The 13,159-nt window shown below is 30.2% G+C and overlaps 3 protein-coding genes across 3 annotated transcripts in view; 1 reads left to right on the forward strand and 2 right to left on the reverse strand.

The window, feature by feature from the left end:
- Positions 1-837, forward strand: part of LOC126836906 (nose resistant to fluoxetine protein 6-like) — a 35,926-nt gene extending 35,089 nt beyond the window's left edge. Inside the window, exon 13 of the mRNA XM_050570627.1 lies at positions 110-837. Within this exon, the coding sequence (XP_050426584.1) occupies positions 110-217 (108 nt within the window). The 3' untranslated portion in view covers positions 218-837. The remainder of the gene's footprint in view (positions 1-109) is intronic.
- Positions 838-1,486: 649 nt separating this feature from the next.
- Positions 1,487-4,786, reverse strand: LOC126836843 (malate dehydrogenase, mitochondrial-like). Its single transcript, XM_050570498.1, has 3 exons — positions 4,355-4,786; positions 2,700-3,086; positions 1,487-1,943 (listed from the first exon to the last, which is right to left on the reverse strand). Exons 1-3 carry the CDS (start codon positions 4,592-4,594, stop codon positions 1,515-1,517), a joined length of 1,056 nt encoding a protein of 351 aa, XP_050426455.1. The 5' UTR covers positions 4,595-4,786; the 3' UTR covers positions 1,487-1,514.
- An 894-nt stretch (positions 4,787-5,680) lies between these two features.
- LOC126836576 (uncharacterized) lies at positions 5,681-11,771 on the reverse strand. The gene is made up of 4 exons (XM_050570116.1): positions 11,525-11,771; positions 8,551-8,644; positions 7,066-7,972; positions 5,681-6,858 (listed from the first exon to the last, which is right to left on the reverse strand). Exons 2-4 carry the CDS (start codon positions 8,607-8,609, stop codon positions 6,340-6,342), a joined length of 1,485 nt encoding a protein of 494 aa, XP_050426073.1. The 5' UTR covers positions 8,610-8,644; positions 11,525-11,771; the 3' UTR covers positions 5,681-6,339.
- Positions 11,772-13,159: the final 1,388 nt, after the last annotated feature.

Consider the following 13,159-nt stretch of genomic DNA (forward strand, 5'->3'; position numbering starts at 1 on the left):
CGTCTCGTTTGTTTAGTACTCAATCCTTACGATTTCTTTGTTTTGAAAGATCCAACTACCGATCAACCTTGTCGATTAACCTCACTCAAATCGCTTTTCGTTTCCTTAGGTCGACCTCCAAGAACTGGTGACAATCGTTTTCGTGTCCATCTTACTCACGGTGGCTGTCGAGATGCCGTTCAACAACATTAAGACTGCGTTCGTTAAGAAAACGTAAAACCAAGTGCTCTCGCAAACGCACAACATATTATTTAAATTCTATTGTTTTGTAAATATTTACCTCGTTAAGGAGCCTTAATTTTAGTAATCACAGTCAGTGCACCATATATTATACCGCTGTGCTGTAAGAAAATGGTTTTGATTTTTTTGTCAAACACCTCAATGCGGATACAGCGGTGTTTTTTAATTTTATATACCTATTTATTAGATACCTACGATTATCATTAACAGTTGTTAATAATAATAAATATAATTGTTGTAATAAACAATGCGATAGTTCGTAGCTTGTTTTCGCAGAAAATTCGCAATAGAATAATCTAGTATCGTCATAACTATTATTTATCAAACAAACCAAAGCGAATCTAATGTGGCATGACTCTGTTTTTGTTAAAAATCTAATAATTAATTTTAAGTAACGCGTTTGTGATATTTTATTTCACAAACAAGGAAACGACTTCAAAATCAACGTGTACAGTATTGAGTAAATTATTTTATTTAATATTTATATACTATTTTGAAACCCCGTTATAAGGGTTTGTTAAAAAATCGTAATTAAATTATTTTATTTACCATACTTCGGATTATTGCCCACATGATATTATCTATACCTAATTATTGTATTTTTTTTTTGTGAATAATGTATTTTTATATAATGATATACACACCTATGTATAAATAAAATATATACCTAATCCTATAAGTGTCGTTTTGTATCCATCTCTTATTGAATTTCTCTATGGGCGGAGGACGATTCTTTTCTTGGTTTTTCTATACATACAAGTATTTTGACGTTATGCAGAAAAGTTAATTATGGCTTTAAGGAGTATTAATCACTGTTTATCGTTAGAAATAAAATACTATGTCTATACTATACCCTAAAAAAACATAAAATATTGATTATTCAACAAAGATTAACTGTACTACATTTAAAAATTATATCTATTGTTTGCCCCACGTAAAAAAAGAAATGCATTTTTTACTAGAAGATGCGCTTATTAGTTAAACGATTAAAAGTATGGATAACTCTTATAGAAACCAAAATGTTTCATCCTGATTTCTGAAAATTTTCTTTACGATTAGCCGCATATACCATAAGTACAGATACAATATAAGACAAGGTGAGAAATTTGTGTTGTTTAGTATAATAGAAATGAAGTCGGGGACATATTCAAACTGACCAATATCTGTTATAATAAAAATAAAAAAAGTTCTTTGGCCTCCTTCCAAGACCAACCGACCACAGTTTCATATGTAAATAGTGAATGGTTATTGTCTTAATCTAAAATAAAATTCTGTTATTTAGTTTCCGTACAAGACCGAGGAGTTTTTTCCAGTTTTTTAGTCGGCGGGTACAACTCTTTCAACAGCTGACATTTTGTTTTGCCGCGGTTTGCAAACGCCAATCCCATTTCTATGTCCTCCCTCAAGGCTACCACGGCCCTGTCCATCATGCACATCTCGTCGGCCGACATCTTTGGTAAACTTAGCACTTTCTTGACGCCTTGTTGGCCCAAAACTATCTGTGTCGACATGTACCTAACGCCGGGCAACACGTCGCACCGGATCAAAGCATTGATAGGCTCCTCCTCGTTTCCGGAAGTCATGCCCATCATGGCTTGGGCCAAATGATCGACAAACCGGAAAACGCCAACGTCGAAGGAGACACCGTCCTCGTGGATAATTTCCGCCGATTGAATCCGTTTGTACAGTTTACATAACTCGTCCTGAAAGCATACCACGGGGTGAATTCGAAGAATAAAAAAGGCTACAAAAGAAAAAAAAAAGAGAACTAGTGTTGAGACTTGTGTAGTATCTATTGTTTTGGGATCATGTTGGTTACTTGAGCTATAGAGGAGAGTGTTAGAGATAAATCATTCTAAAATAATTATAGAAGCCAAAAGAGGAACATAAACTAAATCGCCTGATACGTTTAAGAGTATAACATACGAATTAGAACTGTATGTATTTGGCACGAGTTATGCAAAATGGTAAAGCAAAATGAAAGAACAGATGTGATGTGCAATAAAAAGGCGTTATTAAATTAAAAATAAAATTACCTAAGACTATAGTGATACTTTCGATAATGTATGGAAGCGACTTTCAGTTGGACTTTGAAAAAAATAATGATAATGACAGACGGGAATGTTGCGATGGATGACTTGACTAGTTTGAATATAATTAGAAACGCCTACATAATAAAATAAAGGGCAATTTGAAAATTGTACCAAAGCTAAGACCGACGATAATTGTGAGCAGTAGCTCATTATAAAGGTAATTAGATAGTCGTGTCAGTAAGAGTTAACATAACTATTGACAATGACAATGTTCGACCCTTGTTGAAAGATGACAGTGTATGAAAACTATGGTAGCCAACCACACTAAAAGAGGATACGAAGAAAGAAAATGACTTTTTTTTAAGACAGTAAGTTACAAATGACATACTATATCTGTATGATAATATTGGATGAGTACTAGGATACCGGTGAATAATCTGCGAGCGGCAACACGCTGGACACGATGGGCACGCACGTTTCAGCGCTATTACCTCCAACGATGGGCACATTGACGGACTCTGGGCCGGCACACAGAACACGAGCCACTAGTGCATTTGCCTTGAGCACTTGGGTGGTCATAAGTCCAAACACCGTGCTTACGTCGAGCGTGCCGTTTCGTCGGTACACTTCAGATACCAGCGGTACCATTGAGTTGACAGGTCGCTCGGCTACCACCGTCCACGCTTCCGGTCTGTACTTGGATATGTCTTTAGCCAGCTTTTCCATTTGTTCAGCTTTCCGGCCGAACACATCGCACTTGTCACCCGTAGTGTCTCCGCAGTCGTCGGGACTCAATACTACAATATCTGCATACTGAAAACACAAAAGAAAAACTATATTCTTTATAAGTCATTGAAAAAGCTGCAACGGCAAAGACACAAACGGGCCGCGGCCACCGACCTTTGAAGATCAATACTCCTTCACCACCTCGATAATATAATAATGAGCAGTTGATGAAGTAGAATGACACTATAATTATACTACTATATATTATATTAACTAAACTATAATTCAAAATAATGAAGCAATTCAAGAATCTAAATGAGAAGGATGGAATGTAAAGAAAAAACGTATGTACCTATAAGGTTTTGTAGGGGCAACAAACTCAAATTTGTAATTTATTAAAGGTGGTTTGTAGTTGGTGCAGTTTGTTTAGGCGCGTTGAATAAGAGATAGAGGGCTGTCAAAAATGACATAAATGAGGCGTTGCGCAGCAGTCAGCATTCTCCACTTTTCATAAAAAATCAAGTTTGTGAAGTTTCTTGAATAATGGATTGTTATGGTCAATTGTCAGTTCCGTACCTACATAATAGTTTACCACGTAACTTCTGTAGACGTAGATAAAATAATTTAAAAACAGAGGTTCCGTTCATCAACTACAAAAAATATATAATTATACTGAAAGTAACATTTGTAATTTTTTTTTTTGTAATACTGATTTTTTATTTATTTTCCTATGATCATATTTAAATAAATATTTTTTATGTGTAAAGGAATAACAAAATATAATACTACTAATAATGATTAGCTAATGATAATAAAATAATAATGCGGCCCACAAATAATTTTGAGAATTCAGTCTTGGCCCTTTCAAAAATCTATTGATTACCACACTGTATTAGATATTAAAAAATAAATCTAGATACCACTTCTGTTTAAGCCTTTTAGCTGTCATTGATTGTGATCACAAATTGCATTTACATTGTTTACACGACTATAGGTCTCTTTCATAATTTGTATACATAGGTCGCCTACGTTTTGAAAGACCCGTACCAACTTTCTTGTTGGTCTACGAGCCAATCAACAGCAGCAGCTGTTCGAGCGACATTTAAGCTACAGCCCTTTGACAAATCCAAGACTTCTGAAACGCTAGCAGTTGACACGGTGTGACTTCAATCAACAAAGGTTGTATGTGTCGATTGGCAATTATAACTGTACGGTAATTGTGGACTTGTGGGTTAGAAAAGGAGAAAATCTACGTGGGAAAGTTTCACGGTAGAAGGGAGACAACGTAACAGCGGATGGAGAATGCTATGATGATCCGCTCGAGCCTAAGAAGACTACTTAGCTAGTGATCATACTTTTAACACGTCCCGGACGTAAAGGTCATCAGCGTACGCTCGGAAACGGCAAGCAGGATTCATGTCTTTCAGTGCATTCAACTTGCTGACGGTCTGGATATCACTGTACACAGCCAGGTCGCTCACGTATGGCGATCGTTGAAGACTTGTAGCCGCTTTCAGTCCCATCGGTCCTCTGACTCCAAACAGCGCCACTCCTATTTTCTTGGCCAGAGTGCATATTTTTATCGACTTGCTCATTCTCAAAGTAGTCGTGTAAGTGTATGGCGACCGCCGGGTCACGACCGACCAGTGTGTTTACCTTATACATCCTTCCTTCGCCGTTGTCTCCAAGTAACAATACACTACAACTGGTGGCCAACAACAATTAAATAATAATAATATTATTATCTACGTTAGAACTAGAACAGTATTGAGTTTGAGTAAACCTAATCTAACCAGACGTTCGGTTTAACGGTTAAACGACAATGATGATTTGTATTATAAAACCACGGGTCAATCGAGTCATATTATCCAATCATTTATTTACATTGTATATATTGTTTGATTGGGTCATACAATAGCGACTTCAAAGTAAGGTAGTAATTTATGCAATTATTGTATTTATCTATAGCATATGTATAACGTTGGGGGGCTGGAAAAATTCGCTGGTTATTCTAAGTTCCTCAGACTAATCTAAAAACATTTTCCAAACCGTTTTCTTTCAGAAAAAATAAAAAAATCTACTCATAAACTAGTAAACTGTAATTTTTAAATAACTTTAAACAATTTTAACCATAATATGTTCAGTTTTAAGGTTTCAGTAAATAAATCTAAACGGTCATATCATAATTGTTAGGTAGGTATTCAAATGCATAGAACAAAAAAATGTAATAGACACTTCAATATTTTACAGCCACGAGTTAGTAAACTCAAAAATAAAAAAATTCGGTTAACCAATTTTAAAATATTCAAATAGTGACACTTCTATAAAATTAATTAGATTTATTAAATGTAATAAGAAATAACTAAAAGAAATCGAAAAGTAACATTAAAAAATAAGTTATTGTGTTACTTACTGTTAATGTTCGTTGGAGTATATTTTATCAATAAATTTAAAAAGCGTTACAGATAACAATTTTACTAGAAAGAAAAACAACACAATTTACAGTTAAATGATATTACAATATTAAAATTTCTATATGAATTGTAGTTAAAAATTATAAAAGTATGTTATAATTGTATAAATATATTATTAGGTAATATCTAAAATTATTTTCATATAGTGATAGTTTATCAGGTAATAATAATAAAAAATTTAAATATCTATTGTACATTTTAGAGGCCATAAATATAAACGTGTATTTGATTAGATTTTTTTAATAAAAAAACTGAACACAGTGGAAAAACCATTTAGTTGGCAAACAAATTCTTAATAACTTATAAGTAAATATATATATATATTGGAATTTTGTATATTTTCAGACTTATATTATATACAGTATAAAGAACTATATATAGAACTAAGAATATGTAACAAATAGGGCCACAGCAGCAAAAGCGATAAGTATGAATCGTACATAGAACCAACTTAAAATAAAAAGAACAAAAAAATAAAAAAACAATATAATCAATATTTTCTATTGAAATGTTTAACACAAAAAATTAAAGTTAGATCGTCAGAGTAGGAATCCTTATTTAATAAAATTAAAAATTGTCAGAAATTGCTAGTTTAATAAGTATAAACCTGCTCGCGTTATTGAATAAAATTTAAATGTTTAATCCTCTCAAACACACAATCGCAATATACTTTGAAAACACTTCAGATATTTATAATATATGTGTAAACAATGATCATTTATTGATGAGTATAAAATAAAATTATACAATAAATATTTATGCCCTACGTGTACATATATATATTAAAATGTTCGGTACAATATTTTCTTTGATACATTAATTTATAAAAATTCAATAGTCTAATATAAACAAAAATATTTTTGCAATTACTTACAATATCCCATTATTAACGTAACTTTTGTGTCGGCCATCACTAAAAACCGTCTACCTACATACACCAACCTGTATCTATCATACTTTATACTTTTCACGACGTATTTGTTCTTTACATCAAGCACGTCATACCAAAGATTTGAAGTTTTATTTAACAACAAAAAATGTTTATTAATGAGATGTAAACAAGAAGTGTCTTGTATAGAAGACGCAATCGTCGTACCCTGAGCTGGATCGACGTCGCTTACAATGTATTTGTACAATACGTTTTGATTGACATAAAAAATATATTTGCCGTACGGGTCTAAATCAAAAGTACTACAAGACAAAAAAAATTTTGAATTGTTTTTTTTCCTTATAAATATAGTACGATGAGGCTTGTTTTGAATTCCAATAACGCTTTCGCTAACTTTGATTTCGTTGGCGGCACCAAACAAAGTGAATCCTTTACTAGACTCTTTTTCTATATCGTAGATCATAAGCATGTGTTTAACAATACTTTCGCTGTCATTCTGCAAAGAAATTTAAATGTTAACAGACATTTTTAACAGAATTGGCATAAAAACCCAGTATATGTTTATAGGGATTTTATTGGGTTTCCGCATACCGCATAAAACTTAACTAGGTCTGGTATTTTTTTTTTTTTTCTTAACAACGTTTTTATTGCCAACTATGTTTTTTAAAGAAAATTACACTAAAAAATAAAGTGGATTTCTTACCTGTGGAATGGTAACTCCTATCATCACTCTTTCTTTATAAAATTGTACACAGTCAACGTAGCACTTCCATTTACTCAATTTGATCAATTGACGGAGTTTTCCAATTTTCAGGTTGATTACGTAAAATTCGTTTTCTTTTGGGTGAACTACAACTAATTTATCTTCATACATGGCTATTTTAGTGTCGTTGTGGGTTCTTAAAAAATGTTGACTAGGCAAATGATCATGCACTGAATCTTCTATTAATAAATCTCTATGAACGACTTTTGTAAAATGCAATTTAAATTCATAGTTTTCGATTATATAGACAAAAATCACTGATCGAATTTCAATTACTAAGAATTTGTCGTTTCCAACCACTTTGGGCTTATCGACTTTAATGTGCTTATAAAATAATTCATTAAACATTTCACACATCTCTAGTTTTATATTGTGAAAATCTCTGGCCAAACCTTTTAGTACAGTTATTGTAACCGGTATTTCACTTCTTTTGTTGCTGACATTTACTACGTAATCGCCAAAACAATATGTATTTGATATGTGACTCAAGTGTGGTACTTTTACAGAACAGTAGCCGTTGCTTCTTAGGTATTTTAAAATCCTGTGGTAACAAATGAACGTATCCCACCAATGGCATGTTTGGCCAAACATGGAGGTGGCCCTAAAGTCCATGTACTCTTTTGACGATGAACCAACTAAAGTGCAAAAAGTTGGAGAATTTCTCAAGTAATCTTCATCCCGTATATCCAGCTCTTCACATATACGCTTCCAAATTACATTTTGATTGAGATATGTGCTCCGCCATATCTTACTGACAGAAGTCAATGCAATGATATCCCTCAAGTTCAAATATTGAACGATATTGGCTATTAGTTCAAGTGGAAGTTTTTGAATATATGTGTCAGATCTAAAAATACAAATGAAAATGTTTATATTTTTATTAGAAAATACATTACCTAGTGTTATAAATCATTTACAAAAATATTTCTTTGTTTTTAAAAAAATTTCTTAACTTTATAATAAATTTTAACTATGTACATATTCAAATATATTATATTAAATAAATCAAATTAGTAAAACTAAAATTATTATTGTTATACAATAATATAAAAAACAAATTTTGATTTAAAATATGGTTGCAAAATTGAAAATTTAAATTAATATTATATTGATCAAAACTTGCATTTGTTTCCTAGCTAATTACGATATTTTGACATACTTATATCACTTACGGAAATAACAAACTCTTAAATTGCTTAAACAGAGACAATATTAGCTGCTACTTGCATTTAAAGTGATATCAAAAAAGGATTTGAACTCTCATAGCGGTATTTGCATGTGACTTGCACATCAATCGTGCTACGGTAATGGCAGTATACAACAACGAATATTATCTCTATTTAAGCAATGTGTACAGATTTTGTATTTGTAAGTTGAATGCAATTTTAAAAATAATATTATAAATAAATAGGAATTATTACTTACTCATTTTTTTTATCATTTTTTTTATCATTTTTTTTATTATTTATTTTATTATTTGACATTCTAAAAAATCCTCTAGATTAAAATACTTGAAAACCTGAAAACAAATTGGAACAATAATAAATAATCAAACTAAATTTAAGTAGAATCGTTATTGTACATATATTTAAGAGATTCTTGTACTACAGTGTTATTTAGATTTTACCCAAACGCGCTCATTTCTGCTCTATTACTTTTGATCGCTAATGATTGATCAAAAAGAATGCCAGCATAGAATGTTCGAGGAAATGTGGGGATGGGACTTAGGGAATTATTGCAATTGAAGCTGATGGATTACTTTTAAATAAACTCTTTGATGCAATACAGTAACATCAAAATTTAACAGTTTTAAGTTAATGTGTCTTAATTTAAACTGAACATCCTGAACACATACTACTGTATGTGTTTATATAACTCCCCAACCCTTTTGAGGATAAAAGTTTTAACTGACCGTGTTGAAAACTACTCTCCTAGTGGTTTTTGGCAATTTAAGGTCTTTTTATTCAAAAAAAATCTTATTTTACAAAATTTTGTTGACCTTGCAATTTTGATAAAATGTCACCGTAGATAGATTTCTAATATTATGAAATCAAATATAAAAAAAAAAATCAATAACATTTGCAACTATCAAGACATCAACAATTTATAGTATTAAATTATTAAGAATTAAATTTTTTCGAGTTTTCTTTAATAAAAAAAAGTTTTAACGATTTTTAAAAATGTTTTGAATGTTAATTGTTGTTAGATTAAAGCAGTATTTTGAGAAAAAGAAATTTCTATAATTATTATTTTCATCTCCTCAAGTCAAATAAGTATAATATATAGATAATACTGTAATTTATAAAACTTAAGCCATAAAAAATATTGGCAGTATTCACCTATAAGTATTTTTTTTTTAGCCTTTATTTGAAATATGACGGCTCAACAATTAAAACAAAACTATGACAAAATATACAAATTAGTAAAAAAAATAAAAACATAATTAATTATAGGATATATAACCAAAACCAAAAGAAAACACAGAAAAATATAAAATAAAATAAAAGAGATTTAAATAGTGCAGCCAGCGCTCAAGAGGAAAGAAATTGTGGCAGTAATAATAGGAACTGAACGGGAATTGAGGATGTTAAGAGGATCAGGATTTGGGATACCATGGGATACAAAGAAATTAAAGAGAAGGATTCTATTAGGAACAAGAGAAAGATAATCGAATATGAAGTAAGAAAAATCATTCACCTATATAATTCCAGGTTAACAAAAACTTAATAGTTCAGTTAAATAACTTAAAAGGACAATGGTTAATGACTGGGGAAAAATTAAATTAATGTAGTTTTTTCCTATAAAACAATCCAATAAATATTGCGTCTAATTTAACTGTATACATAATACAGTAAAAATAATAAGAGTAGCGCATAGCGCCTGAAAGTTTAATCCATAGACCATGAGTTTAAGAAAAAGCCAATTATAATTTTTGAATGCTGTTTTCTAAATGCCAATTCCAAACAAATTTAGTTCTGCCATTTAGTAGATCAATTTTTTTGTTTTGGGATGAGTCAGCTGGGTTTTGAAATATTATGTTGTTCTAAAATGTTTAATGTAATAAAACTAAATTTAATTTTTTATGCGCCTCAATTATATTGTACATTCTAATTAAAATTTTCAAAAGCATAAACTTTGCACAACTTTTATAACTTCTTATAAAAATTAACTTTTTATTGCTTAAAGTAATTATGGGTTAATGATATTTGTATGTACATCAGTAGTATTATTAATAATTTGTATTATCTACATTAATAAATTGGTTCAACAGTTAAGAAGTTATTGTGGTTTTTACCCCAAAAAAAAAGAAGAGAGGAGAACCTGAAAAAGAGGGAAAGAGGAAAACCGAAAAAAAGCTGGTTGGATGCAATGGAGAATGATACTTCTGCTTACAATTTATATTTTAATTCATTATCGACTGTATTTTAAGTCACTTTAATAAAGGTTTTAATTAAAAGTTTTAAAAAAAAAAATGTATTCAATTAACGCAGTTATTTAAATAACTATTAATCTCTTTCGCTGGTGGAACTTTATACGTGTTACTAGTAGGCTAAACATTGCAAATTTTTTTTTTTTTATCGAGTCTTACATAAACATAGGAAAATGTTTTGCTTTTTTCAATTACAATTTATTATGGCATAAATGTTTATTACTAGTTACCCTTTTTTTCAGATTTTTGTTTTACCATTTTGTAGTTTTTTTAATGCTGATAATGAATCTGAAGTCAAAAATCGGCAGACTATTTCCTAAGTTCTAGCTACTTAAAAATTGCTGTGCGCCGCCACACCATACATTTGTCATCAACGTGAAGATAGGTTATCTGCTGCTGCCCGCCACAGCCACCTATTATTGTACATGAGGAAATAATATGCAAATTTCAAGTAGCTATAACTTTGAAACTAGAGAAGTGCGCCAACTTTTGACTTCAGATTCGTAATTAGCGTAAGAAAATACTATAAGATGGTAAAATCAAAAATAAAAAGAGTATCTGGTAAAGTGCATTTGTTCTTTTATTATCATTAATTATTATATATTTTTTAAAGTGTGCGTCAACCATCACCGATAACAGCCTTACTTCAGTTTAAAGGGTTGCTAACAAAAATAATAAATATAGACATATCCATAATACACCTAGTGTGCTAATACATGTATCTATACACAAAGATCTATGGATATGAGCATACTATTTTAATTATTTAATTTGATTTTTATAAATTATCAAGTGTCATTAAAATCTAAAATAAACATTTTACAGAATAATATTATAATTTATATATTAGATTAGTAAGTAGCCTCCTAAGAAATTCAAAACTTAGCTAGACTCAAAACGTTGGATTATGTTACTTAGGTACAGATGAAAATGTATTTACTATTTCTACTATAATAAAATAATCCTTACCTCTTTTTTTATACAAATTAGCTTGTCTAAAGTTCACGGCAAAATACGAGTTTTCATACAGAATCACTGATTAATCGCAATACAGAAGAGATTAGAGAACAATTATTTTATTATTACTGTGGAAAACAAATACCTAGGTATTAGGGTTTTTTAATTTTTTCTGACGGGTACGCCGTACGCCATAATAATATTATTACGGCTTGCATCAATAAAAAAGAGCAAATGATGCTCAGAGCAAATACACAGAGTTTCTAATTCCCTATACCACCCGCGGTACCTCCACATTATCACGGTAAGGTCCACGGTTATCCAGATAACCGTGGTAAGATCCTCTGTTTTACAGTTTGACCAGACATAAAAATACAAATTGTACGTTTAAAAATTATGTTTTTGACTGCCTTCTCTCATAATTTACATATTATATTATAGGCACGACTTCAGATATTTTTACCATTATTAAATCGCGGTGATAAAGAAGAAATAGTTCTTTATAATCGTGCATAAAAAATATGATAATTGATAACACAAGAAGTGTCCCCCACTGTTATTTATCAATTACCGTATAAAATTCGGTTTTATCTAATGTGACTGCATTGTAAAAATGAAGTACTGTTCCGCCACTTTTTTGGCGAAAGGATTCCTCCAAGAAGGATTCTACTGTAACACCTCTCTATGCTCTAGCATTATCATTCGACTGAATTATATACAGTAAGTCGAACTCTGACACTTAGGTATTACACCGGTTACTGGTTATAAACTGGAGGTAAAATATTCAAATAAACCCGGTATATATTATTATTATTATTATTTTGAATAATTTAATATTTAAGCGTAAGAAATACAACAAAATAGTCTACTTAAAACATTAGTTTATATATCTGTGGTTTAACGTGAGTATAAATTAACCAAATACATTTGCTTACAATGATATACTTATACGTTATGAATATGCTAATTAAATGTCTACTATTAAATTGACTAATTGAAACATAGAATTATATTTCATAGCTTAGTGGTGAAAATAATCATACACGTTTCTCAACTGTCATTAAGAGCACAAACAATCGCTTTAATTATTCTGTCACATATTAAAATATTATAATACTATTTAAAAATATTTATTTGAATATTATTCTATTTTTAAATACTTGAAATTTATTATTTATTCAAGTATTACTCAAATATTGGTTAGAAGTATAATAACTGTTTATTACATTTAAAATTTTTAGTTTGTTCATAATATTCGTCAGTCATGTAGTTTCCTCTTTTTAGTAAATGTTACTCTGTACATTTTACACTTATGACTTGTCTAAACTTAACACTACAGATTTTAATATTAAACGAGATATATAACTCTTTTTTCGTATAACTATTAATTATTACTATAAAAAGGGTTTTAATGGTACAACCCTAACTTATAAACTTGTTTGTAAAAATAAAATTGGTGGTCGGTATTTAGTGAAAATGTTTTAATATAAAAATAAAGTATTTAAAATGGCAATGCTTAATTGAAGGATATAATTACATAGGAGCGCTTAGTTCCTGAATGTAAAAGTATTTACTGTCAATTTTATTCACTAACATCAAATGTATTTTTATAAAACTTTTTATTCTTTATTAGAAATATTATTTATA

This window comes from Adelges cooleyi, unplaced genomic scaffold (assembly GCF_023614345.1).
Source record: "Adelges cooleyi isolate 19-005CV unplaced genomic scaffold, UGA_ACOO_1.1 ACOO_flye_CR_arks_rails_tigmint_CR_PRNA_247, whole genome shotgun sequence".
NCBI classification, from domain to species: Eukaryota; Metazoa; Arthropoda; class Insecta; order Hemiptera; family Adelgidae; genus Adelges; species Adelges cooleyi.

Excerpts from the sequence above, each read along its gene's own strand:
- LOC126836843 (XM_050570498.1), bottom strand. The coding sequence starts at position 4,594 with ATGAGCAAGTCGATAAAAATATGCACTCTGGCCAAGAAAATAGGAGTG. Across the intron at positions 3,087-4,354 it reads ACGTCCGGGACGTGTTAAAA|TATGCAGATATTGTAGTATT; the intron begins GTATGATCACTA and ends TTGTGTTTTCAG. Across the intron at positions 1,944-2,699 it reads CGCTCGCAGATTATTCACCG|GACGAGTTATGTAAACTGTA; the intron begins GTATCCTAGTAC and ends GTATGCTTTCAG.
- LOC126836576 (XM_050570116.1), bottom strand. The coding sequence starts at position 8,609 with ATGTCAAATAATAAAATAAATAATAAAAAAAATGATAAAAAAAATGAT. Across the intron at positions 7,973-8,550 it reads AAAAATGATAAAAAAAATGA|ATCTGACACATATATTCAAA; the intron begins GTAAGTAATAAT and ends TTGTATTTTTAG. Across the intron at positions 6,859-7,065 it reads TAGGAGTTACCATTCCACAG|AATGACAGCGAAAGTATTGT; the intron begins GTAAGAAATCCA and ends ATTTCTTTGCAG.